This window comes from Apiospora aurea (genome assembly GCF_038362705.1).
Source record: "Apiospora aurea strain CBS 24483 chromosome Unknown utg000006l_segment0_segment0, whole genome shotgun sequence".
In the NCBI taxonomy this organism is placed as follows: Eukaryota; Fungi; Ascomycota; class Sordariomycetes; order Amphisphaeriales; family Apiosporaceae; genus Apiospora; species Apiospora aurea.
In genome coordinates this window covers 1,258,494-1,283,105 of record NW_027117393.1, presented here as the reverse complement: position 1 = coordinate 1,283,105, position 24,612 = coordinate 1,258,494, and the positions used below count along the sequence as shown (strand labels likewise).

The following is a 24,612-nucleotide window of genomic DNA, read 5'->3' as shown; positions in this document are numbered from 1 at the left end:
GATCATTCAATTCAATTTGATAGCTGCTGGCTACTGGAAAAAGTTGAGGGCATCTGAGGCGCCTCAGACAAGATATCGTTGTGTGATATTGCCAGACCTCAGCAGCCATGCCGCCACGGATACCGACTGTCCCGCGCTTTGGCGCTCTCAATTGTTCGTGCTATGCCTATTGGACGAGTAGATGGTCAGCTATAGTTTGCATCGCTAACCGTCTTTCCAGTATGTCTTTGGCCCGCACCCAAGCCGGCGTCGCCCTCGCTGCTCCTCCCGTTAACGCAGACCGCCTCGCTTACGACGAAAGAGAAGAAGCGCCTGGCCAAGCAGGACCCCTACCGCTGGCAACAGATGCAGCAGCGCAAAGCCGCGCACAACGTCATCAAGGAGCGGATCGGGGCCCAGAAGGCGGCCGAGTTCGGCGATCCGGTGCGCGGCCTGACGACGCCCTTCGTGGAGTCGTTCGACTCGGCGGGGCAGGCCGCCTTCTCGCGCCCCCCGCTGGACGAGGACGGCAACCCGCTCGAGCAGCCGCACCCGCTGCCCACCTCCCCGCACGTGCTCAACAACCTGGTGTCGCAGCCGGAGCTGGACGAGGCGCTGCAGCACGCCCGCGTCCTGACGCAGCCGCTGGCGCCCGTCACCGCCGAGGCCGCTGACCCCGTCCGCGAGCAGCAGAAGGCCGAGCAGCACGCCGCGAACCACGCCAAGGCCGCCGAGGCCCTGCAGCGCATCGTGCACATGGACAACGGCTCCTCCAAGGACAAGCGCCACGCCAACATCCGCCGCTGCATCGAGACCTTCGGCCGCCACAACACCGACCAGACCTTCACGCCCAAGCCCCTGGCGCGCGGCGTTGAGGATGTCGAGAAGCCGGTCCGCGCAGGTGCGGACACGGGCAGCAGTGAAGTGCAGATTGCCATCTTGACGGCCAAGATCCGGGCGCTGGCCAACGAATTGGAGAAGGGTCGTGGCTACAAGGACAAGGTCGGTAAGCGAGATCTGCGCCTGATGGTGCATAAGAGGGCGAAGCTCCTGAAGTACATGGCAAGGAAGGAGAGGGGAAGCGAGCGATGGACACACATGATCCAGACTCTGGGCCTGAGTCCGGCAACGTACCAGCGGGAAATTACTCTGTAAAGGTGCTTTGATCATACATTGTATCATAAGGAGACGGACAAACTGTAATACCATTTGCTATGTACAAATACAGGGGAGTTGCATCAGCGCGGTGGCATGATTGCAACTCGAGGCGGCCAGTAGCCTTAAAGCTCTATCTGGATCATCAAATTTCAAGCGCCCAATTTCAAAAAAGACAACCATGCTCTCCGGCTCGAAGACTTCTTTCGCGTTTCGACCGAATAATGCTACAAACCAAGACTACAAAGAGAGGGTGGGTATGAGAGTTCAGAACAGGAAAGCATCAAGAAAATTTAACTCTCTCAGAATACACTGATGTAGTTTCCGATGCGCTCCTTTTGGTTCTGAGCTATGCACTCAGCGATCCACGTAATGTTCCGAATTTCCTGTGTTCATGTTAGTTTTCTTTGCGTCCAGGGAGTCGACTCGAGGGATTTTGACAAGCGTACCTGCTCTCTAAGCTTTACCCACGCATACACGATGGCGAATGTGAACTGCCTTGTGAAGGCGTTCTTGGAGATTTGCATCTCCTTCTCGTAGAACATATCCTCCAAACTCCGGCTGTCGTTGCCACCCGAGCCACCAGCCATGTTGCCAGGGCCCGATGGGCCACCGCCGAGACCGGCAGCATCGAAGAAGCTCTTGTAATCTGAGACTCCGTCGACGGCCAGACGAACACCCTCGAAATCATCGGCCCGGGACAGCATCAGAGTACCCTCGGGGTAGAGTTTGCCGAAGCTGGGGTAGAGCTTCTTACGGTCACCCTTGTTCAGCTCGGTTCCTAGGGAGTTGAGGGTGATGTTGATGGCTCGTCGGTCCGCCTCGAACTCCAGAATCTCGCTCATGACCTCTGCGGTGGGTGTACCGGCCATCTCGGGATGCGAGTTGACAAACTGGTAGAAATCCTCCAGGTAGTTCTTGTAGAGGGTGTTCCGTACGATCTCGATGTTGAGTTCGTCAAGGTCCTGGTGCGACAAAGACCCCTTGAAGTACGGCGCGAGTGGTGTCTCGATCAACACGCTGTTGTAAAGCTCCTCGATGTTGGTAGCAACGCAGAGTACCGGCATCGTCTCGAACCAGCCCAGAGGATGACAGCGCTCCAGCAGCTCTCTGGTATCTCTCTCGTGCAGGGTGCCCGTGATGAGGAGGGCAACGTTGTCGATCATGTAGCCGTAAGTGACGTAGTCCATGAACTTGCCCAACGATCCTGTCGCATTCGCACGAACATAACGGAACTCCGAGACCAGCTTGTCTGTCGTCTTCGCGGCGAGGGCTGATGTGGACGGGTTGGGTGCGAGGGACCCCAGAAAGTCGCCATATGCAGGGCCAAGTTGCAGCTTGAGATCTGGAGGGAAAATGTGTGAGAAATAGGTTGCAATGCAGACTACAGTATCAAGTGGACGGATGCAAGGACATACCATCGATGGTCTCGCATTGTGTCAAGTTGGAGTAGTTGGCGCTCGTCAATAAGCCATTGCGATAACCGCGAACAATGCCCTCGGTGTAGCTAGAGGTGCACCAGATTAGCATGCCATCCATCCATCAGCATTTATTGCGCGCGTCAGGGCTATTTACCCATTGTTGACGTTGAAGAAGAGGCCCTCCATTTTGGCGGAATCTGGACGTTGTGTGTTGGGATTGAAAAGAAGGACGGTTGCTCGAGGTTACGTAGTGTATCATGCAGCACCAATAGTTGGACGCCTGGGATGGATTGAACTGTTTGTCGGAGCTCTCGCTGAAAGCTGCGCAGTCAGTCAGTGCCAATCCCCAATCCCCCGTCGCAAGCTGATGGGCCTAGGCCAGGACTAAGACGGTCAAGACCAGCCTTGAGTGGCTCCGGAGGCTTGTGACCCAGCAAGCCCAGGCACGAGTCGCACGACCCTCCGGTTGCATAAGCTGCATAAATAGCACGATAGCCACTATCGGTTAATGCATGAAGATAGAGGCCTGATAGTGTGCTGATAGAGGCTCCCGAAGACACGGAAACCTTCACCGCCTGCCGCTCCTATCGATAGGCGCGACTGCTGGCACCCACCTTCTTCTGCCCCTATGGATCCACCCTCAATTCATTGGCTCAGCGAGAAATTTTAGAAAATTTCCACTGGAAGCTGCAAAGAGCTTTTCAATTGGAACTTTTTGTAGAAGGTAGAAAGCCGAAATCGACCTTTCCTCCCCCAAACACCCAGCACCTTCCTACACGCCGAGCCACTCCGTCGACTACAGGAGAGCAGGTGCATCTTGATCAAGAGTCAACAGAGTGCAATCGCCTGCAAAAATGGGTCTCTTCGTGCTTGCAGAGACGCCCGCGGGGTGAGTTCCTTCTGGCATTCTGGTCCTACCTACCTACCTTGGGACCAGGTGCTCTTCTTGCTGGCAACACCGAGGCAGTAGATGCTGACAACCTCACAGCTATGGTCTCTTCAAGGCCAAGGACAAGAAGCTCCTTTCGCGGGACGATGTCGCGAGTGCGCTGGACAGCGCCGAGGCGATCAACTCCATGTAAGTACACTCGAACCGTGACACTGGTCGTGCGTAACCTTTGGACGTGTCTTGTTGACTTTTCTATCCAGGCTGTCCCTCAAGAAGATGATCAAGTTCGAGGATGCTAGCGAGGCTCTGGGCGAATACACCTCCCTTACCGAGGGCAAGGTCACACCGATGCTGCAAAAACTCTTGGACGAGATCAAGGACGAGCGCAAGTCGTCGCTCGCTGTCTGTGACCCCAAGCTCGGAGCCGCGATTAACGTCCTCCCCGAGCTCAACCTGACGCCTGTTTCCGACTCGTCCACGAACGAACTCTTCCGTGCCATCAAGACCTACCTGCCTGAGCTCTTCCCCGACCTGCAAGGCGACTACCTCGGAAACATGGCTCTCGCCCTGTCTCACTCCATCTCCCGCCATAAGCTCAAGTTCTCCCCTGATAAGGTCGATGTCATGATTGTCAACGCCATCTCTCTTATGGACAACTTGGATAAGGAGCTGAACAACTTTTTCATGCGCGTGAAGGAGTGGTACGGTTGGCATTTCCCCGAGCTGGACCGCATTATTAACGACAATGTGGCCTACGCTCGCATTATTATGGCTATGGGTATGCGTACAAACGCCGCCAACACCGACTTGACCGAGATCCTCCCCGAGGATCTGGTTGAGCGCGTTAAGGCCGCTGCCGAGATTAGCATGGTTAGTTCCCTACACAGGCGCGTTTGCAAAAGTTCGCGTACTAATGTTGCGGTTTTTAGGGTACTGAAATCGGTGAATTCGATCTTGAGAACATCCGTCTGCTTGCAGAGCAGGCCCTGTCATTCTCGGACCAGCGCCAGCAGCTTTCTCTGTACCTGGCTTCGCGAATGAAGGCCATCGCACCCAACCTGACTGAGTTGGTTGGTGAGCTCGTCGGTGCTCGTCTGATTGCGCACGCCGGTTCTCTCACGAAGCTTGCCAAGAGCCCCAGTTCCACCATCCAGATTCTTGGTGCTGAGAAGGCTCTGTTCCGTGCTCTGAAGACGAAGCACGACACACCCAAGTATGGTCTTATCTACCACGCCTCGTTGGTTGGTCAGGCTACTGGAAGTGAGTACACTCTTCAACGTCTAGTTCACTACAAGATGTTCCTTGCTAACCTGCCGCCCACCTTATAGAGAACAAGGGTAAAATGGCCCGTATGCTGGCCGCGAAGGCTGCTCTTGGTCTGCGCCAAGATGCCTTCTCGGATCTCAGCACCGAGGGTATCGATGGAGAGGATATCGCTATCGATGACGAGGAGAGAGCTGATCTTGGTATCAAGGCACGTGCCAAGCTCGAGAATGCTCTCCGACGCATGGAAGGCAAGCCTTTGTTGGCCAAGAGCGTCCAGGTCGGCCCCAACGGAAGCATCAACCCCAACAAGTTCGAGGTCAACCCCTCCAGAAGCTACAACACCGATGCCGATGCTATCACAGAGAAGACCGCCAAGGTGTCTCTGATCCAAGAGGTTGAGGACACCCCGATGGGTGATGATGACGACGAGTCCGAAGATGAGTCGGAAGACGAGGCCGAGAAAGCCAAGAAGGCCGCCAAGGAAGCGAAGAAGGCCAAGAAGGAGAAGCGCAAGTCTGGCGTCTCCGAGGCTGACACACCAAAGGCGGCCTCAGCTCTGTCTGAAGCTGACTACGAGCGCCTGGCCAAGGATGCCGGGATCTCCGTTTCCAAGTTCAAGCGCAAGTTTGAGCGTGGCGATGTCAAGCTGAACGCCGATGGCTCGCCAATGGTTTTGAGCAAGAAGGAGCTCAAGAAGCAACGCAAATCCGAGGTCATGCAGACCGACTCTGTTGACGAGGATGCCAGCAGCAAGAAGAAGCGGAAGCACGACGAGGAGGAGGAGACACCGAAGAAGAGCAAGAAGAAGTCCAAGAAGGAGAAGGCGTAATTGCGTCGTCCTTCGTTTGTTCTTATTGCGTGATCTGTATCATATGGAAAAAAGAGTCCTAGTCTCTCGGTCTATACGATGGAATGCCTCCGCGATCTTTTTTGCATGGTTTTCTTTGCTCGACATAAGGGTGGCGTTCTGGATTGGTTGGTCATACCATGGTTTCTTGTTGCTTGTTTGTGGGTTGCGTTTTACTGGTATGCATTGCCTTCAAACGGTCTATAGCTTAATGCAAAGCGAGCTGCGACTTTTCTGTTGAAAAATAATTGCCTATCTCTCTCTTCCATTTGGACATTGTCATCTGCACTTGTAACAATATGAACATGAATGCAGTTTATGGATTCCAAGCGGGTGCTTAGAATCTATACATACCGTCTTCTGTCCTGAACAAAGCAGGTAAATTCGGACTCGTCTTGAGGAGTAGGCGTGCATCCCCTCGAATGCTACTAGTACTTCAATGAGGAGACGGCCCCATGCCCCGACCTCTCACAAGCTAATCCGCGGTACCTCGCAGCGCACTTACTATGGGCCAATACGGAGAGCTATGAGTTGTCAGCCCACGGAATATACTTTGGCCATCGCTACCCCCCATCATGCACATATGCCTATGCAGTTCATCCTTGATCCCGAGGGGGCGGGGAACGCCGCTTGGCGCACACTTATCCTGGTTGGATTATATCATCTAACTTATATCAGCAAGCTTCTCCTCAGCAGCTAACCAAATAGGCAATGTACCTCGGGGATCCTTCGTCTGGTAGGTGGTTCTGCTTGTATATCAATACATACTTACCCATATAAATACATATTTGCATCCTCGTGATGTTGCGAGCTTTTGTCGTGGTCTTCGTATCTTCGTCAACTTGATTGTAATAACTTGCAGCAATGGCCGGACTACGCACGCCTTCGGTTGCCGTGGGTATACTCTCGGTAGTCCTTGCGTACCTCTATGGCACCCAAGTATATCGGCAATTGACCATCTTTGGCCTGTTCCGGACGCCTTCCAGCACTCATATCTCGACTGAAGATACTGTAGTGGTCATCGAGGGGACCAAGCACTGCGAGGACCTGCACTGGCATGAGCCAAGCCAGCGGCTTTTCACTGCCTGCGAAGGCCCCCCAGACAACACGCTTCTCGTGGTGGCCGCCTCTCACAAATCATGAGGATCCCACTGTACTGAAAGATGCTCGGGGTTCGCTCGTCGTTGTCGATCCCAAGGTAAGAAGTCGAAGACGAAGGACTGGTTGAAATGCCACTTAATGTTTCTTCCATCTCTCTGCCCACTTACTTACTTACTCCTCATCTAACGCACGAGCTACAGACGCAAACGTCCACGGAACTTCGTCTTGAGAACTTCAGCGGCCCCTTTGTAACGCACGGAATCGACGTCACATCGGACCTGGAGGCCCCTCATGGGAAAGGGGTCTACGTCTTTGCTATCAACCACCTTCCCAACCCAGCCGTGTACGGGGACTACCCGTACGGTCCGGCGAAGCCCGACACTTGGGACCTGCCGCGGGCCGCGTCCCAGATCGAGATCTTCCACCACGTATTGGGCTCGTCTTCGGCGCGCCACCTGCGCAGCGTGAAGCACGATCTGATCAGGACGCCCAACGATATCCAAGTCGTCGGCAGCAGTACGGCGAAGCAGCCTCTCCAATTCTTCGTCACCAACGACCACCGATACCAGCACGGCCGCTGGCGGCAGATCGAGGACGTCTACCCGGGGGCCCGCTGGACGGACACGGTGCACGTGAAGCTCGACTCGCTCGAGGCCGCCGCCGGCAAGGATGCGGCTTCGTCTGGCGTCCACGCCTCGACGGCGCTTTCCGGAATGTGGAACAACAACGGGCTGGGCTACGCGAGATCCACCGGCGAGCTGCTCCTGACCAGCGCCATGGGCGCCACGCTCTACGTCGGAAAGCCCGAGGAGGCCGGAGCAGGAGCAGGAGCAGGAGCAGGAGCAGGAGCAGGAGTAGGAGCTTCGCACTCGCCCCGTATCGATATCACGGACGTGGTCGAGTTCGATTCCATCGTGGACAACCCGAGCTTCTTCTACGACGAGGCGGACACGGCATCCAGCGGGGTCGTGCTCGCGGGCGTGGGCGATGTCTTCAGCATCCCCCGGCACCACAATGACACAACAACGCAAGGCGTCGGCGGTGTGCCGCCCCGGAACGACGCGATAGTGTGGTTCGCGCAGCCCCGATTCGACCCGGAACTGCAGAAGCGCGTCTGGGAGAAGACGTTATTGTTCCAGGACGACGGGTCCCGGGTCCGTACCGCGAGTACCGCGGTCTTGGTCACCGTTGGTCCCTCCTCGTCGCCGCTTAGGGCGGAAGGGGGGAAGCGCCAGGGGTGGTTGTACGTGACGGGGTTTTGGGCTGAGAATATGATTGCTGTTAAGGTGGATATCCCGAAGCCGGCTGGGGATCCTGGACGGTTCGGTTTGGCTCAGGAGAAGAACTAGGGGCTGGTATACATCTATCTGTACCTGCCTTGGAAGCTGTTATGGGGTATGTCTCATTCTAGATCCATGCTATAGCCCTCGCGAGTTTGTAAATATCTCAATTAGTGTATGATTAAGATCGAAGTTTTCTCTTGCTAACAATAGATCGATCGAGAATATTAACTCGCGTTTTTCTTCATGTTGCGAGCCCACCAAACTGACTCAAGTTCGCGAAACTCCGTTCCCAGTAACACTAAGAAGGTGCCGGTACTGTCCTCGTAGCCATCGGCCGCTGCCAGCAGTCCGTGTCCAGCATCCGGTTCCGCACTCGCACAATAACTACCCAAGCCTGGAGGGGCGGCGACCGACTTACGTCACGGCATGCCTTATCATCCCAGTGCTTGTCCGGACCAAGCAACTTGGTCTGAAGCGCCATGGGGTTGCGGCAGTTGGTGATCCGGTCCCCAAATCATCCAATTCAAACCAAGGGCGTTTTCCCCAGAGGCATCGTACCAGTAGACCTCGGGATTGGGAATGTCTTGGTCCCGGGCGAAGCAGAGCGACGGGGCCTCGCTCTCGGTCTTGAAGTATGGGAGGATGGGCATTGAGGCCCGTAACAAGAGGTTGCTGGCCTCTAGGGCCTCGAAGTCGGCAAGACTGATGAGAAAAAGCAGATTCTTCTATTCAATGTAAAGTGATTATGAATTTTAATGCCCCTCTGGTGGACTTACCGACCAGTACCACCATAATTACAGCCCCCCTATTACCTCAGCCTGTGTCACTGTGTGCTCCTAACTGCACCAGGTACAGGGCTTCGTTTTAGTGCATTCATCTGCATTTTGTGCAGCTTAGTCAGGCCGCCCAGGTGCTGAAGAGCTAGGACCGAATTGGGGTTAGGCGGGTTGGTGGGCTAACCCCCCCTGCTGAGGTAAATCTTTGTCAGGGATTACACACAAGCCGTCGCCCATTGTCCGCACTCTGCATGCTCACCAACCGCTGACAAGTCCACCAAGGCCAGGATTCCACGATGGGGAAAACGGAGAGCTCAAGCAGGAGGCGAACATTCCTGGCATTTCCACATCCTTATAAACCGGCACCGAATAGCTGCGAGCTTTGCTTTCCAATCAGATTCTAATCGTGTATAAAAAAAAACCAAAGACTCCATCTCAATGAAGTTCGTGTCGCTTTCCATTTCCATCGCCGTTGCCATCTTGTCCATCGTGATTTTCAGACAACACCTATTCGAGTTTGCTTCTACCAGCCTCAAGGCCCTGAACACTTACTACAGCGACGTAACGACACCAACCACACAACCACAGTCGCCCGCCGATCCCTCTGACCACATCGCCAACATGTCCGTCTCCCGAGCCATCCAGAAGGTCTTCCTCGCCGTCGAGACGTCCGAGGGCGCCGGCGCCAAGGTCCGCCGCTCCATCGGCACGCCGCAGCTGCGCAACTTCTCGCCCTTCCTCATGCTCGACCACTTCAGCATCAAGCCGGGCGCCGGCTTCCCCGACCACCCCCACCGCGGCCAGGAGACCATCACGTACCTGCTGCACGGCGCCGTCGACCACGAGGACTTTGCCGGCAACAAGGGCACCATCGAGACGGGCGACCTGCAGTTCATGACGGCCGGCCGCGGCATCGTCCACGCCGAGATGCCGCGCCAGAACCCCGACGGCAGCGCCAACGTCGGCCTCCAGCTCTGGGTCGACCTGCCCAAGGAGCTCAAGATGTGCGAGCCCCGCTACCGCGACCTGCGCGCCGCCGAGATCCCCCGCGCCACCGCCGACGAGGGCCGCGTCAACGTCAAGGTCATCTCGGGCCAGTCGGTCGGCGTCGACAGCGTCAAGGACCTCGCCTACACCCCCGTCTGGATCCTCGACATCGAGGTCCAGCCGGGCGGCAAGCTGGCCCAGCCCATCCCCACGGGCTGGAACGCCTTTGCCTACGTGCTCGAGGGCTCCGCCACGTTCGGCCTCGGCCGCACCCAGCAGTCCGCGGGCCAGTACCACAACGTCGTGTTCGACCGCGCCGGCGACATGATGAATGTCGAGGTGCCCGCCGATGCCGCCGGCCCGGCCCGGTTCGCCCTCATCGCGGGCCAGGTCCTCGACCAGCAGGTCGTCCAATACGGACCCTTTGTCTTGAGCTCCAAGGAGGAGGTCTACCAGGCCCTCATGGACTACCAGACACACTCCAACGGCTTCGAGAGGGCCGACGGTTTCCAGAGCGAGATCGGAAAGACCATGGCCCACTAAGATAGGCTCGAACTTGCCCTTTTGGTTTTCTTGCCTATATTGTGATTTTTGTTGTATATATGTAGTTGGGTGATGAGGATTTGCATTATCGTTTTTGATACCACTTCGGTTAGAACCGGATCGGCGTATGGGTGAATATAGCGGGAAGAAAATAGAAGTCTTGAGTTGAGTTTGGCCATATTAGTGTTGCCTTGCGGATTTCCGTGTTTGCCAGTCTCGATTAGTGATTTCCATTGGGTCTTTTCGCAGTCCAAGGGTCGGGCAGGTTGTGATACCAATCGGCCACACTCTGGCCTTCTCGCGGGGGCGCGAACCGCTCCCATGGAACTGTAACATGCGGGTTGTACGCCGTCCTGCCCGGCATTGTATTCCGCGAATGCACTGCCTCCTTCACCTGCTGTGATATGACTTGGTCAATTTGCGACGAGGACGCTGCTGGCGAGGATCCTTTCGCAGCCGAGCCGAGGCCCGAGCCGCTCTTCATCTTGGCATGGCCTCCGGAGGCTGCCGAAGCCATACCTCGACTACTGGAGACATTGTTGTTGGGACCTGGCAATTGCGTTGAGTTCTTCATGATAAGAATACGAATTATGAGCGTTGACTAGTATGATGGATAGGTACAGACATAAGTGAAACCAGTCACTTTTCTCACCCCAGCCTGACAGACCTCGCTCTCCCATGCTTTATGTATGCGTTGCGCCATGTCTTCTATTGGCATCTGTTGATTACAAAACGCAGCCTTACATTTCCTTACATTTACCTATTACCGGCCTGCTAGTCTCACCGATATTCAGTGATCAGGCTACAGCCCTCTTCTGATGGTTGACTCACATCCATCCCGAAAAGTTGGGGAAAAGACGGCCGTCTGCATACCTGAGTGGCTTGTCATCTTGTGTGCCATGCCTGGGCGGGCTTGCTGCGAGACATGGTCCCGCCAATTGGATCGTGTCTGACCGCTTGGGAGCACCGGAACCGGTAACACACCACCTGCAGCGGCGCAAACAAGTCAACAAGCAGGGCAAGCTTCATGTACGAGGTGGAGGGTTGTTGGCCCTGCTCGGCACTTGTGAAAAAAAAACCCCCCATAGTCTGTAGGGTACTGATCAATGCATGCCGGCTCCGAAAACGACCCCATCTAGGTAGCCCATCCACCCATCATCCCCCGTGTGACAGGTCTCCTGAACGCCTCGCTACGGCGTAGTCTCAAACAGCGTGTCTGGCCGCTTGGACGAGGCTCTTACCCATTGCAGAAAAGCACCTCTGGCAAACTCGCTACCCGAACGAAGGGTGCCTAGAAATGTGGCCCGTCTAGGCTAAGCTTTCTGGTCTAGGCCCTCTGCTCCATCCTGCCCCGGGCGAATCACAACCCGCGATCGCGTCCACTAAACCGATCGAGCCCCCCTAATCTCCGTATCATCGTAGGTAGTAAGTAAGCCGGGAAATTGCCATCAGGTCATACACAACCGCCCACCAAGGTGCGAGCGATCAACTAATAAATAGTAGCCGGTGCAAGTCGGTGGTTAATGACCTCCTTGCCGTCGTTCTCTTGTCACCACCTACTCACTTAATCCATCCACTCGTTTTCTCGATCGACCTGTTTGTTGTTCATCATCATCCAACATCGCAACCACATTCGTTTTTCTTCTACAATACACGCCTAATACCATCCACGATGCACAGCCGCACGCTTCTCCTGTCCCTGGCGCCTCTGGCCGTCATGGCCCTGCCCCAGCAGGACATCGAGAATATGGAGACGGACGACCCGGCCGCGCTCGCCCCCGACCCCACCGCGTCCATGTACCCGATGCCGTCCTCGATGCCGGCCGGGGACATCCTGTCGGGCTATTACAACGACAACATCCCGCCGCAGGTGACGGGCGCCGTGGCGACGAGCCTGGCGAGCGCCATCTACAGCTACGAGAAGGAGCTGATGACCGACACCAAGTACCGCAGCATCGCCAACGAGGTCTACATGGCCGCGTACTCGGCCTCGGCCACCGACTTTGGCGTCGGCGACGGCTTCGACCTGCCCTTCACCACCGCCAGCTGGTACCAGAAGGGCGTGCCCGAGAGCGACCAGAAGGCCATCGAGAGCTACGTGCACGCCTACCGCGCCATCGAGACCTCGGTCCTCGGCGGCAAGGCGGCCGGCGGCGACGCGACCGGCACGGCCAAGGCGGCCCCCTCCAGCACCGGCGGCGCTGCGGGGCCCTCGCAGACGCCCGGGCCCGACGGCCCGTCGCAGACGTCCAAGGACGACAAGGCCGCGGCCTCGAGCACCAGCGCTAACGCCGCGCCCGCGGTGACGGGCAGAGTGGTCGCGGGCCTGGCGGCGGGTGTTGCTATGGGTCTGGCGGCGGCTCTGTAGATGACAGAGAACGAAGTTGGGAAATCACAGCTTGGAACGGCATATATATTACCATGTAATTGACAACTGAACAAACACAAACCTCTCAGATTTTGCATGGCTTCTCGGGACAATGTGTGTTCCCGTATGTGCCGCTGTCTCCTGCACCAATCAATTGATGGTGTACGCAGGCATCACATGCAGCGTAACGCGAGTGTAAGCGGCGTCTTGGCAGTGAATGAGTCAAGCTTGGGATCGTAACCTTATTAGGTCTGTTTTGTTGACAACAGCTCGGCATCCAACGGCGGAATAATGGAATGGAATCCATACCCAGACACCCGATGGATCTCAATCAGGGCAGGAGCAATGTGCGTGGGGGTTCCTCTTGGAGCCATCTTGGAAACTCCCCGCATCGAACCTCGATGGCCAAGACTTGACCATCCTGATCATGCAACAGTGGCACCAATCTGCAAAGGTAATTGTCACGTCTTCTTTGCAATTGATTGGCCTTCTCATCTCCTCGTAATATGGAAAGGCTATCGGTCTGGAGTTCAAGAGAGTATAAGTTCATCTGTGTGGGAGCCAGTGCCTAATATCAACCGCGGCATCCGTGGCCAACAGCGTTGCCTCCCCAATGCCGATGTCGTCTTGATCCTTGGCGGCGGTGAAGGCTGTGCAAGGTAGGAGGGAGGCGGAAGGGTGGTGCGTGCGGGTGTCCGGGTGGAGCTGGCGCTTGCTCTTTGCCGGGGGCGCGTATCATCCGAACGCAGAGGGCATGGTCGCAGTCGCCGAGATGGTCCACAGGACACTGCTGGGTCTGGGTATATCCGCCGTGGACCGTGAGTAACGATGGACGACCGGGATATCGCATCTACCGGTTGCGTCATGCCGCTGACTAGCCCGAGTCGGAAATGCGCTTTCGAGACGAAAAGGGCGATGCGGCCATACGTCATCTAATGGCATTGCCAGACAAACGTGGTATTCCGACGAGGAAGCAGACTGGCCAGGAAGCCTGGATTACTCGGAGAAAGTGATTTCGATGGCTGGATCTTGCCCGTACTTCCCATATCGGGCCGCCCATATGGCTCTTCAGACTGAATAGCAAGCATTAAGTGTTGAACAAGGTCTAGGATGGCAAGGAACGATGTGCAGCTTCGTCCTCGCATTCCGAGGATAAAATGGCAACTCGCCAAAAAGGGGGGAGGGCAGCAGACCCGAAACCCCTCAAATAGAACGAAGGCTCTAGGACCCAATGAAGCAAATAACGCACATGTTAGAAAGAAGCAGTTATATGTCATAGGAGAGACCTTTCCGGACGTGACTGCTGTATTATATCCCTATTTGGGTTCGCTAGCGAGCCCTGATTCAGGGGAAGCGATAAGCTTTAACGAAGCAATGGACGACTGGGTGCCTGATGATCTCGGCACAGACGATTCTTAGTAATAGCCGGCATATCACCTCGGGCCGTTTCTCGCTGGGAAAGTGGCTTGTTCTTCATCCATTGGCTCTGCAGCGGAATGCGGAGATGTCGACTCAAGCCCACCCCCTCTAGGTTGACACGCCGACCAAGAGGGAACTGCGCTTGCAGCTATCATGACTCGCAGCGAACGGGCGCTACCCGAGTTGCACTTAACTACCAGCCCTTACCCGCGTCCGATTCTTAGGTTCGAGCCTGGGCCTGGTGCTGATCATTTTGCACATCGTGTGAAAAAGAAAAAAAAATGCAGATCGCGCTGCCGGGGCGGCTTCACGTCTTCTAGCTGTGTATGAGAGGGCTTGGATTCACAGACTGGAAGGAAGCCGCCTTCTAGGGCAGCAGCTGGGTACTTGGCGAGATGGAAGGGAATCCGTTTATCCTCACTGCCTTGACCAGACTCGTACCTCGAATCAAACATGTCGGCGTGGGGATCGGCAACAGCATCAACCCCGAGCTATTGACGCCGCGCCAGCGGATCCCCGTGGTGGTGCTCGAAGCCATCGCCATATGGAACTGCATCGAGCTCTTCTTCATGATATTCTTCACCCTAAGGAGGAAGCGCGGGTCCTACTTCTGGAGCCTTCTCGTCGCCACGGGCGGCATCCCCATCCTGGCCACCGCCAACATCCTCAACAACCTGGGCCTGACCAACGACCGCATACTCGTGGCCTTTCTGATCTTGCTGGGGTGGATGCCCATGGTCGTCGGTCAAGCCTTCGTCCTGTACTCGCGCCTGCACTTGATGTACTTGACGATTTTCCAGCTCCGCCTCGTCCTCACCATGATCATCACCGTCGCCATTGCCACTAGCGTGCCCGCTTGGGTCCTCGTCATCGCCTCCAACGCGCCCTCGCCTATCGCCCACCGGTTCCTGCTCCCCTACAGCATCTATGAGAAGATACAGGTACTCCTCTACTTCCTCGAGGAATCCTGCCTGTCCGCCCTTTATTTGTGGAAGTGCTACCGGTTTTGGAACGAGGACCAACTGCGGGCGCGCGCCAAGATACGCAACATGCTGATCTACCTATTCTTTGTTCATGTGCTGGTCTTGTGTCTGGATGTCAGTATCATCTACTTCGAATGGTCCGGGAACTACTTGATCCAAACAAGCTACAAAGCGTAAGCTTCAGAGCCTCCTTCCGCCCCATCCCCTTTTCTGCTTTAAGTCAAAGCTGCTTTTAAGACACGCTCCTATCATGTGTCGCCTACGCTGCTAGACCACCTCTACGAGACTTCTGCTAAAAGCGATTCACTGGACAGGTTCGTGTATTCTATCAAGCTCAAGGTCGAGTTCAGTATCTTGAGCAGTCTCGAGAACTTGGTCCGGGAGAAGAAACTAGTCGAGATCCGGTCCCGGACGCGACAGCAGATCGAGCGGGAGTGGACGCAGATGCTGGACTCCAACCTCGAGCGAGGACACCAGCAGCATCAGGAAGCGCTGACGTCCTGCCGCGACGACCAGCGGCCCGCCGACATGGGCGAGTCCATGCTCTTCGAGACGGCCTCGCCGCCCCCGAAAGCCGCGCTGGCGCTCGAGAAGGCCAGGCTGCGATCCTCGTCGTCGGACACCATGGGGGCCGCAGGAGGAGGAGGAGGAGGAGGAAGGTCTTCGAAAGGGAATACGTACAGTATCAGGGGCGGAGGCAGGGCGGGCAGGGGCAGGCTATACCGCCCCTCGGCCTCGCTGTCCACGTTTTGGGAAATGGCGTCGCTCTCGCGGTCTTCGAAAAGGGGGAGTTCTGGGACCCGGGATTCGGGAGGGAGCGCTCGCCATTGCCCGTTATAGCATTTAATATATAGTCTCTATACGAGAAATATATATACTTTTCCTGCGTGAGTCTGTTCGCGAAACCATTGTATCGAGCTACCAGCGGCTGCCCCCCCGCCAAGTGACTCGCAGAGACCCGATTGTGGAGGGTTGCGGAATGTTCATCCCAGTCACCCGAGGCCAGCTTCTGCTATTCGAATCGCTGAGTTCGCGCGTTGCCTCTGTCCGGGAGTAGAATAGCTTGCCAAGTGCGCTGATGATTGGTATCTCGCGGAAGGCGGGACGGGACACCCCTAGTGCGAAGCGGGACGAGGTTTCGGAATGGCCAATACCCGGGCCAGCACCTACGGTCCAGAAACCAAGTGATGCTACTCTGTTATATATTGTTCTTGACATTGATCTTACCTGGAAAGCGCAAAGACATCCTGGAGCTGCGGAAGTCGTCTTGCATCGAGTGGAACGGGAAACAGGCAGGCATCTATACCAAGCAAGCCGCCAATAGAATACCGTCAAGAGCTCCCGTCTCGGCTTGAGCAACGACCTAGAGTGCCAGGCAAACGTCAGGTCATTTGTAAGATAGTCATTATTCCACTGTCTATTCTCTGTATTCATGTAATGGTAGAGATGTGCTATAGTCATTATTAATGCCCAGCCCAGACTTCACTCTAGTAGGGGTCGTGTTGTTGGAACAGTTAGAGCGACAACAGGAATCGAGCTTCTCGAACAGACAGAACGCCGTCGCGCTGTAGGTAAGTAATGCAGCATACCGTTGACCCAGATCCTGTGTGTGAATGCCACTTTGTACGAGGCAATCCGAAAGTGCAGAAAAGTCTCCCTTGCTTGTCCCGAAAGTGGCTGGATGCAGATTTGGCCGGCGCAGCTTCGTGGCCGTCCTCAGAACCCGCTTGTACACATCGTAAGTAGAGGGATTGTCACATCTTCCCTCGATGGTATTGTAGTGGTACTGCATGTTTCGGTAGCAGTAGGGCCCAGCCCCCGTCTGCAGGATGTGCCACTTGGGCAGGAACCGATCAGTGGCGGCGCCGAGGTCCCGGCTGCAGGTGAACCGGACGTGCGCCTTGTGGCCGACTACCTCGACGTGGTATTCCAGGTCGCTGTGGCATCTGTCGCAGACATGGAGGTCCCGGAGGTTGCCGCCCCAAGCGCTGCTCCAGTTGGCGCCTGTATCGCCTCGCCATCGACCCTCTGGCGGGAACGTGAGGAACAAGGACACCGTAATCAGCCCGTGGGTATCCTCCGCGCCGACTCTGAAGTACTGCAGCTGTACGTTCTTGTGGTGACAGACACGGATCTTGATTTGGGGCCATATTGTGCGCCGCGCGTCGACGGTGTATAGAAGCTCCTGCTTTTGCAAGAACGTGCCGCCGCTGTAGTAGATCTCGCTCGACCACGTGCAGGGCACGTTCTGGTCTATGGTGGACGTGCCATGGCATGACAAGTCGGTAATAAAGTAGGTCTTGGAACCCGAATCCAGTTGATAGCGGCGACGCGCGTGATGTAGATGGTAGAACGCGAGGTGGTAAGGAATGGCCTCGTGGATTGGTTCCAGAGTGGCGATGGAGCCAGTATCGAACGGCAGGGTTGGCGTAAAGGGAGCATAGTCCCTAGCAAAGGGTACTACTGGCAAAGGTACGAATTCGGCGACTCTTGCTCGTACGTCGCTCATCATATCCTCCCCGGCGCGCCTAGTAGCTTCCTCTTGCAGGTTTTTGATAGGCCCTGCAATTTGTGACTTGTGCCACTCAATACGCCTCCGAAGTAGACCATAGTACGGAATGCAAGCCCACCAGGCGCGAAAGAAGCCCATCTTCTTGCTTGTCTGTCCTAGCGGCGGTTGCGGGAAGAGACTTGGGTTGCGATAGGTGAGTTTTCTCGCTGGATTATGGTGATCACAGCCCTGGTGAGAATAGCAGACACACGGTAGCTGACCGTACCAGCGACCGTGATTTTGGTCATCGCATTGGCTTGTAGTATCCATAGAGCCACAACCCGAAGCCATCTGGTTTGGAAGCTTCATGTCTGCTTCCAGAGCGTGGATTGATGGTCCTCTGTGGTAGACTGTATGAATTGGGAACGATGGCGAAGGGTGGGTGTACTGCGGTGTGTAATTTTTAGATTGAGCATTTTGTGAGGTAATTCCCTGTGCTTAAGCGACAGCCCGTGAGTGTGACAGAACCAAGGTTCGCCGAAAGTTTGGCGCTGTAAACTTGTGGTCAGAGAACAGCGCAGTATGTGAGGATACGTACAAGGAGAGAGACGAGGACCAGACGCGACAGGACGGTAGAAAAAGTCGATATAGCGAGCAGACGGAAGAAGAAGCTGGACGAAGAAGCTGGACGAAGAAGCCGGACGAAGAAGCCGGAAGAAGAGGAGCCTCCTGGATGTGAGCGTGCCCCCCTAATTGAGCGACACGTCATGCTCGAGTGTACCTCCATGCTCGAGTGTGCCTCCGTCCTCGAGTGATAGCAGGTGTATTCCTTATTTATGAGTATTGCCTCCATGTGTGAATATTGCCTTCAAGGTTTGCAGATGAGTGATGGTCCCTGTGTTGGAAGATACCCTCTGTGTGGAAAGTAATGTCTGATGTACTTGAACAGGACTGAATGGATTTCCTCCCGTGTTGAAATGCGGTTTCTCCCATGTTCGACGTGGCGTAAGATTGATTCCTCCCGTGTTTGTAGTGGGTTTCTCCATGTGTGAATTCGAGGTGATGACTCCTCTGAATGTAGACGGAACCGCTGAGTGGCTCTGGAAGAGTGGATCTGGAAGATAGAAGACTAAGGTTGATTGGACCGAATGGTTGAGTGTGTTATCTGGTTGCTATCCGAGGTGACTGACGATGAGTTGGTGGTGTTGACGGACGAGTTGGTTGTTGAAGAGTGAAGAGTGAATGGTGGTGTGGTGTTGTGGTGTGGATGAACGCGCTTGGATTGGATGTCGCCTTTACGCCTGCTTTGTGATTGTAGCAAGGCGAGGGAGCTGCTTTGGCTTCAGCTTGGAAGATGCCTACTAGACCTGAACGGGTACGCTGTTGATGGATGAAGCGTCTGACCCACAGTCTCCATGGTTCAGGCCCCCCCACCCCCTAAGCATGTCTTAAGAGGTGAGGGGTGGCTCTGCGCTATTCATGCTTCTTCTTCTTCTTCGTCGTCGTCGTCGTATCGTACACTCGGATAATGATATTCGGTCCTTCTTCTTCTTAACGCCAGGGGGCCCTCTTGGCCGGAGCCGGAGCCGGAGCCGCCTTCTCCTTCCTCTTCATCATCGACGACAACGTCGCCGCCATCGCCGCCGCCGTCTTCCCCTGCGAGGAAGGGGGGAGTAGGGAGGAGTAGGGGGAGGAGGAGAAGGAGGAGAAGGAGAAGGAGGAGGAGGAAGAGGGTGGAGGGGGAGGGAGGAGCTCGTGTTGCCGTCGCCGCCGCCCACAACAAACACACCCCCGCCCACAACCAACACACAGCCGGCTTCAACACCGCCGGCCCCAAAAGCTGCCACCCATAATAAATAAAGGTAACCAAACCACCGAGCCCTTGGGCGAGCGTGGACTAGTCTTCTACCCAAGAGGGCGACCCCGGCGGCCCAATAACTGGCTCTGATGTCGTATTCGATACCTTCTTGTTATTGTTGTTCTTCTTCTTATTCGTCGTCGTCGTGACTGCCCTCGCCACAGCCATCTTCTTCTCCTGTGAGGGAGGGAAACGAAGACGAAAAAGGATGACGAGTAGGGGGAAAGTCGGAGAGAGGGAGAAGGCCGAAGGAGCCTTGGTACCGCTGGGCGGTACAGACGCAAGTTCCCGGGGGGTCCATGGGGGCCTCTTTCACCGGGACCGCCATCTTCTCCGTCCTTACCGCCCTCGCCCTGGTCGCCCTGGTCGCCCTTGTCGCCCTTGTCGTGTTCTCCTGCTCCGACCGGGACTAGAAGCGGAAAGGTAAGGAGGAAATGATGAAAAAGAAGAAGAAAGACAGTATGAGAAGGAGCAGGGACCATGTGGTCGTCTTCGTCGTCTTCGGTGGTGGACCTTGTCTCTCATGCACATGGGGGAAAAGGCGTAGTAGAGCGTCCCCGAAGTCAGACTCCGCACCAAAAGACTGCAGATTCATCCAGTTGTCGACCTCGTGAGCCAGGGCGCTATTCTCGAACTCGCAGTTCCGGATGCAATCCTCTTGGCTGGGCATGCGGAGTTCGAAGTCGGTGCCGTGTTCGAAGACGTTCACGACTACCTCGTCCCAGTCATCACCAGACTTCTAGACAGGACGCGAAGGTCGATGACGCGGCACTCATGCACGACGGTTTCTTACAGCACATTGTATTGCTCCTGCCATGATGATGTTGCATTGCCAAGTGGAAGAAGGAGCGCCTCCCTTTGGTGGCAGGCCCAGATCTAATCTAGTAGCTAGGGAAGGAGGTAGGCCCTATCGACCTCGCGCTCTCCCCGGCTGATCGAATCGAAGGCCTTTGATTTGGTATTGCGCCTTGGTCAAAATATCAACGATCTAATTGGTTACCCCAGGAGGGACAACCTCCAGTCTTCGCAATTCGTCGTGAACTTGCTCCAGCAATTGACACTTTTCGTCGTCATCGCTAGCATCCCGGGCTGCGATAGCTTAACAACCAAATTGACGGGAGTTGCGCTGGCGATTACCTATTTTCAATGTTACCTAGCGACTGAGTGGAAAGAACTCGCAGTTTGACCAAGTTCCATATGAAGAATCGATGTGCATCAACCTGGCTCCTTCCAGCCGAAAATGCCGCTCTTCCTAGAATGCTTTCCGTTTGTGGCGGACGAGCCAGTCTATCCAATTTAACAAACGCGTTGGCCGTTACGCCACTGTCATGAAAGCATTTCTAATCCGTAAAATACGTCTTAATTTGTTGGGATCGGTGTGTTCGCTGCCATTTGGGAATGTGGGAGGGAGGTGGTGTCGGAAGTCTCATTTTACGCCGGTCATTAGACTCATCAGCAGGAGTTGTATGAATTGACATCATTTCATTCCTTCACCATTTCAATTCATGATATGGCGAACATTTGACCCTGGTTAACCGTGAATGTTTTAATTAATGTCTCGTTAGTGACATTAATATTGATTGGTATCCCTTTGGCACAATCGAGGATTCCCGACAACAGTTCCTCCTTTCGTCCTGGGAAAACCTAAGTACAGCTCCCCGTAGGGGTAATGATGCTGTCGAATCGCCAGAATCTTACCGTGAAGACCTACGAGCTGATTGAGAGACATGTTGGGCTATGTGATCTTTCTCTGATGTCATTCTTACTGTGGTCGCCTTTTGCGCTTGGAAGCCGTGTATACCCCGTGCCCCATGCCCCTGATCATGTGCCGTTCTTGGTTTGTAATTGCTCATGCCCGGCGAACGATACCCGACGGTTTGGTGTCGCACGTGCCAGTGACACGGTGAGGCTCCGCTTATATGTTCTGGAAGAACGAGGCCATGCATTTCCGGATCTCAGTCCTTCAGATCAGAAGATTAGACATCTCCCTTGCTCCTTGTGGGCGAACTGCCAGTCCTCAGTGGACCAAAGAGTCGGCAGCTTCGCCTTTCGTATTGCCTCCATGGAGCTGGCTCCGGGGCCGGCTGTGGGGTCGGGAATGTGGGCCGTCGCCGCGGCGGCGGCGAGGACGGAATACCTCCCTCCATCTTCTCCTCCCTTTCCTCCCCCGTCCTCCGCGCTTCCCCGACCAGCAGAAGAGAAGAGAGAGATGATAAAGAAGATCAAAATTATGGTAAGGACGAACACGAACAAGAAGAACCTGGAGGAAGAAGAGAAAGAAGTCGCGATCGACATCAGGGGCTGTGATTGGGCCCATGGGGTTTTCCTTCGCGAGTGCACTTCTGGTACGAGGTGGGCCAGGTGATCGGCGGTGAATAAACAATGGGGTCATTCCCGCGGCGACGGTCACGGCGAGATGCAATCCTACGCGCCCTCTTTCCTCTTTCTCCTCCTACTCGTCCTCCTTTCTACCTCTTCCCACCCCCAACCCCATATCCATCTCTTCCCCTTGCGGGCCTGCTCCTCGGCCGGAGCAGGAGAAGATGAACAAGAAGAGTGAAGAAAAGATGCCCAACTCGACTGCTACGGTCCAGAGCGAAAAGGCCGACCCAACTGCGCCAACCCAGCCCGACCCCGATCCCAACCCCAACCCCGGTCCTAGTCCCAGCCCCAAGAACAGCTCTATCACCAGCTCGTTTGCTTGGGTAGAAGGACGGAAGTTGCTAAGCCAGGGCGTAGGATCTCAACTGGAGCTTATCAAGGCCTTCGCTGCGACCTCAGGATTTTGGTCCCGCTGGTTCAGATACTTAGTTCTTCTTGCCCTAGCAGCCCGGGTTCTCCACCATGGTGCTCGCCTATTCAAGCATTACGGCCATCGTCTTTTCAGGGCAGCCAAACGGCTTGGTGGTTGGGTGGCCAAGAGCGGCGGCGACGGCTGTGGCGGTGGCGAAGGTGGCCGCGAAGTCCAGAACAGGAACCAAGGTCCGCCAGGTGTTTGTACCGTCTGCCGCACGCAGCTATCCCCCTCCAGCCAGGAGATCCCTCCTCGGGCCCTCCCCTCCAATAGAAACCAGCCTCTCTTCGACTCACCCGCAGCATTTTCTTCCCCTCCATATCGTCCCTCCCCCCGCACTTGCACGTCACCTTTTTCTGCCTCATCCCAGGCCTGCTCCGTGCGCTCCGTGCGCTCCGCGCCTGCTGGTCCGGTGACGGGACAAGAGAAGAAGAAGAAGACCATTGCTGCCCCGAAGAAGAAGTTCAGCAACGAACGGCCCATTTTTTGACCGATATATTATGCGATATTGATGAAAAGTCAGCAGCCTAGGCTTTTCGCGGGAATCAGGTGTGATGATAACTTATCGTGGAAAATCATGTAACCCTGGCTTCAGATCCACTACATCATCAAAAGACAGTTTGTCTCTTTTGGAATGGTCTCAGGTACAGGCAACTGGGTATACTCTTCTCATGGCATTTAGAACATGTCCGTCATCCGGGTCATGCTGCAAATACAGCAGGGAAGGACCATATAAGCCATGGAATGTTGGCGTCCGGGTCCCAGCGTGGCATCTTCAATGCCTATGTTGCGCTCGCAGACCGCTTCGATGGGGACAAGAAGCGCTGAATGAGCCTTCTCTGCATCGCCAGCCCTGAAATAACATCTAAGCACAATGGTTGGCGTATTTAGTCAGCGAATTGCTGGGCTGGAGTGATAGAGCGGGAGATCCAAGAATAAGGATTCTCCGGACACGAAAAAGGGGCGTTAGATCAGAAATGAACTGCCAAAAAATCAAATTTCTCAGTATCTAACTCATGCACAAGCAATGCAGAGCTGGTCTTTCCTTGGCACCTGGTGATTTGAGCATGACCTTGTTTGCATGAATACATACTCTCATCTTGGCCTTCTGCACACTTACAGAATTGCACGAATCCTGTTGGCCATTGCGATTTCAGTTCTGTGCGATGATATACCGCCGACCTTGATACTCACATACACTTCGGGACCGGAGAAGAATTGGAACGTTCTGCCTGCCAAGCCAGAACCCTTCTTGAAGTGATGTCACTCAGCCTAACTTCGGTCCCGTGATCCAGCACCTGAGGCTATGCACTGTCCTTCACACTAAGCATATTGGCTGGCCGCTGTTCGCTTACGGAGCGGAAGCCAGCAGCACATAGGGGAGCACCGAGTTGCAGCCTCCGAGGTCATTGGACCGGCCGGGGCAGTGCCGAAGTGGGGACCAGTCAGCAAAATACGGGCCGGCGGTGAAGGGCGGGGTGGGCGAGGCCGTATTGGATCGCCGAGTCGGCGACTCTAACTGGCGCAACCAGCTCAATCTGCCCTTCTTTCCCCTTCGCCTCTTCCTGAAAGGGCGGAGGTGGACCTCAGCCGACAATGTGGAAGGGATCTAGTAGACACTAGCCACTAGTCAAGGCCAACGTGTAGTAAGAGAATTGTGCCGAAGGTGGCGGAGCAATGTTGAACAGATCCATCATACATACTAGCATCTATCACCTGCCACAACTCCTTACTCCCACCTTCGCCCTGGCAAATCGATTGGGTTGGGATTAGCTTACCTGCCAGCCTGTCAGCCTATTGATCTTCGCATTTTCCAGAAGATACAGAACATGAACCTCCTAGGGTGGCGAAGGCATTGGTGTTGAAGTTGGAATCTGTGCCGCTGGGGGAATTCACCTCGTCTGGTGGGCTGCGTCTGTAAGCTCATCTTACCTGTACTAAAAACGGAAGGCTTCTGGAAAGCTTCCATCCAGGCAGCAGTTTATCGCTGGTGCATGGCCACCTCCAGGCAATCTGCTGCCCGGGCTGTCAAATAATCGCCCATTCGCACATTAGAGTCATCTGATGCCATCGTCTATCTGGAAATGCTGTGTGTCATTCTGCTCTCTGTAGTGGCAGGGCCCGCGTATGGGTGGCGTCATTGTTGAAAACAACGAGGTGTTATTCGTGAAACCGGATCAGCCCATACCATACCGGTCGGGCGCGGAATTGGCAATATTTGTCTCGCCTAGAGGAGCCATTGTCAGCCGACCGAAGCTAGAAGGCTTGGGAGCTTGCCGATTCAGCCGTTGTCAAGATCTGAGTGAAAATGTTCCACGCCAAGCTTTCACGGAAAATATCAGATTAACCCTGCAGGTGCAGCCGCTTGAGAATTCGAGGGGGCCTGATTGGTCGGAGCTGCCCATCGTTGACCATGCAACATCCGTCAAGCTGTTCCCCAGCCAATATCCAT

The 24,612-nt window shown here is 55.3% G+C and overlaps 13 protein-coding genes across 13 annotated transcripts; 7 read left to right on the top strand and 6 right to left on the bottom strand.

Moving 5' to 3' along the window:
* Positions 1-107: 107 nt before the first annotated feature.
* Positions 108-1,134, top strand: PG986_009008 (mitochondrial 37S ribosomal protein uS15m; the record flags this gene model as incomplete). Its single annotated transcript, XM_066845230.1, has 2 exons — positions 108-153; positions 221-1,134. 2 exons carry the CDS (start codon positions 108-110, stop codon positions 1,132-1,134), a joined length of 960 nt encoding a protein of 319 aa, XP_066697628.1.
* A 302-nt stretch (positions 1,135-1,436) lies between these two features.
* Positions 1,437-2,741, bottom strand: PG986_009007 (V-type proton ATPase subunit D; the record flags this gene model as incomplete). Its single annotated transcript, XM_066845229.1, has 4 exons — positions 1,437-1,520; positions 1,584-2,479; positions 2,553-2,641; positions 2,710-2,741. The coding sequence occupies 4 exons, from the start codon at positions 2,739-2,741 to the stop codon at positions 1,437-1,439; spliced, it is 1,101 nt and encodes a 366-aa protein (XP_066697627.1).
* Positions 2,742-3,409: 668 nt separating this feature from the next.
* Positions 3,410-5,539, top strand: PG986_009006 (putative nucleolar protein NOP58; the record flags this gene model as incomplete). Its single annotated transcript, XM_066845228.1, has 5 exons — positions 3,410-3,444; positions 3,544-3,633; positions 3,705-4,314; positions 4,374-4,704; positions 4,773-5,539. 5 exons carry the CDS (start codon positions 3,410-3,412, stop codon positions 5,537-5,539), a joined length of 1,833 nt encoding a protein of 610 aa, XP_066697626.1.
* An 882-nt stretch (positions 5,540-6,421) lies between these two features.
* PG986_009005 (uncharacterized protein) lies at positions 6,422-8,007 on the top strand (the record flags this gene model as incomplete). Its single annotated transcript, XM_066845227.1, has 3 exons — positions 6,422-6,676; positions 6,702-6,755; positions 6,859-8,007. The coding sequence occupies 3 exons, from the start codon at positions 6,422-6,424 to the stop codon at positions 8,005-8,007; spliced, it is 1,458 nt and encodes a 485-aa protein (XP_066697625.1).
* A 368-nt stretch (positions 8,008-8,375) lies between these two features.
* PG986_009004 (uncharacterized protein) lies at positions 8,376-9,050 on the bottom strand (the record flags this gene model as incomplete). The annotated part of the gene is made up of 2 exons (XM_066845226.1): positions 8,376-8,643; positions 8,977-9,050. The coding sequence occupies 2 exons, from the start codon at positions 9,048-9,050 to the stop codon at positions 8,376-8,378; spliced, it is 342 nt and encodes a 113-aa protein (XP_066697624.1).
* Positions 9,051-9,155: 105 nt separating this feature from the next.
* On the top strand, positions 9,156-10,247 carry PG986_009003 (pirin protein; the record flags this gene model as incomplete). The annotated part of the gene is made up of 1 exon (XM_066845225.1): positions 9,156-10,247. One exon carries the CDS (start codon positions 9,156-9,158, stop codon positions 10,245-10,247), a length of 1,092 nt encoding a protein of 363 aa, XP_066697623.1.
* A 220-nt stretch (positions 10,248-10,467) lies between these two features.
* On the bottom strand, positions 10,468-10,821 carry PG986_009002 (uncharacterized protein; the record flags this gene model as incomplete). The annotated part of the gene is made up of 1 exon (XM_066845224.1): positions 10,468-10,821. One exon carries the CDS (start codon positions 10,819-10,821, stop codon positions 10,468-10,470), a length of 354 nt encoding a protein of 117 aa, XP_066697622.1.
* Positions 10,822-11,919: 1,098 nt separating this feature from the next.
* PG986_009001 (uncharacterized protein) lies at positions 11,920-12,615 on the top strand (the record flags this gene model as incomplete). The annotated part of the gene is made up of 1 exon (XM_066845223.1): positions 11,920-12,615. One exon carries the CDS (start codon positions 11,920-11,922, stop codon positions 12,613-12,615), a length of 696 nt encoding a protein of 231 aa, XP_066697621.1.
* Positions 12,616-14,429: 1,814 nt separating this feature from the next.
* On the top strand, positions 14,430-15,857 carry PG986_009000 (uncharacterized protein; the record flags this gene model as incomplete). The annotated part of the gene is made up of 2 exons (XM_066845222.1): positions 14,430-15,190; positions 15,332-15,857. 2 exons carry the CDS (start codon positions 14,430-14,432, stop codon positions 15,855-15,857), a joined length of 1,287 nt encoding a protein of 428 aa, XP_066697620.1.
* A 577-nt stretch (positions 15,858-16,434) lies between these two features.
* PG986_008999 (uncharacterized protein) lies at positions 16,435-17,667 on the bottom strand (the record flags this gene model as incomplete). Its single annotated transcript, XM_066845221.1, has 1 exon — positions 16,435-17,667. The coding sequence occupies one exon, from the start codon at positions 17,665-17,667 to the stop codon at positions 16,435-16,437; it is 1,233 nt and encodes a 410-aa protein (XP_066697619.1).
* A 1,318-nt stretch (positions 17,668-18,985) lies between these two features.
* On the bottom strand, positions 18,986-20,183 carry PG986_008998 (uncharacterized protein; the record flags this gene model as incomplete). The annotated part of the gene is made up of 4 exons (XM_066845220.1): positions 18,986-19,164; positions 19,710-19,775; positions 19,943-20,105; positions 20,160-20,183. 4 exons carry the CDS (start codon positions 20,181-20,183, stop codon positions 18,986-18,988), a joined length of 432 nt encoding a protein of 143 aa, XP_066697618.1.
* A 1,151-nt stretch (positions 20,184-21,334) lies between these two features.
* On the bottom strand, positions 21,335-21,661 carry PG986_008997 (uncharacterized protein; the record flags this gene model as incomplete). Its single annotated transcript, XM_066845219.1, has 1 exon — positions 21,335-21,661. The coding sequence occupies one exon, from the start codon at positions 21,659-21,661 to the stop codon at positions 21,335-21,337; it is 327 nt and encodes a 108-aa protein (XP_066697617.1).
* Positions 21,662-21,933: 272 nt separating this feature from the next.
* Positions 21,934-22,650, top strand: PG986_008996 (uncharacterized protein; the record flags this gene model as incomplete). The annotated part of the gene is made up of 1 exon (XM_066845218.1): positions 21,934-22,650. The coding sequence occupies one exon, from the start codon at positions 21,934-21,936 to the stop codon at positions 22,648-22,650; it is 717 nt and encodes a 238-aa protein (XP_066697616.1).
* Positions 22,651-24,612: the final 1,962 nt, after the last annotated feature.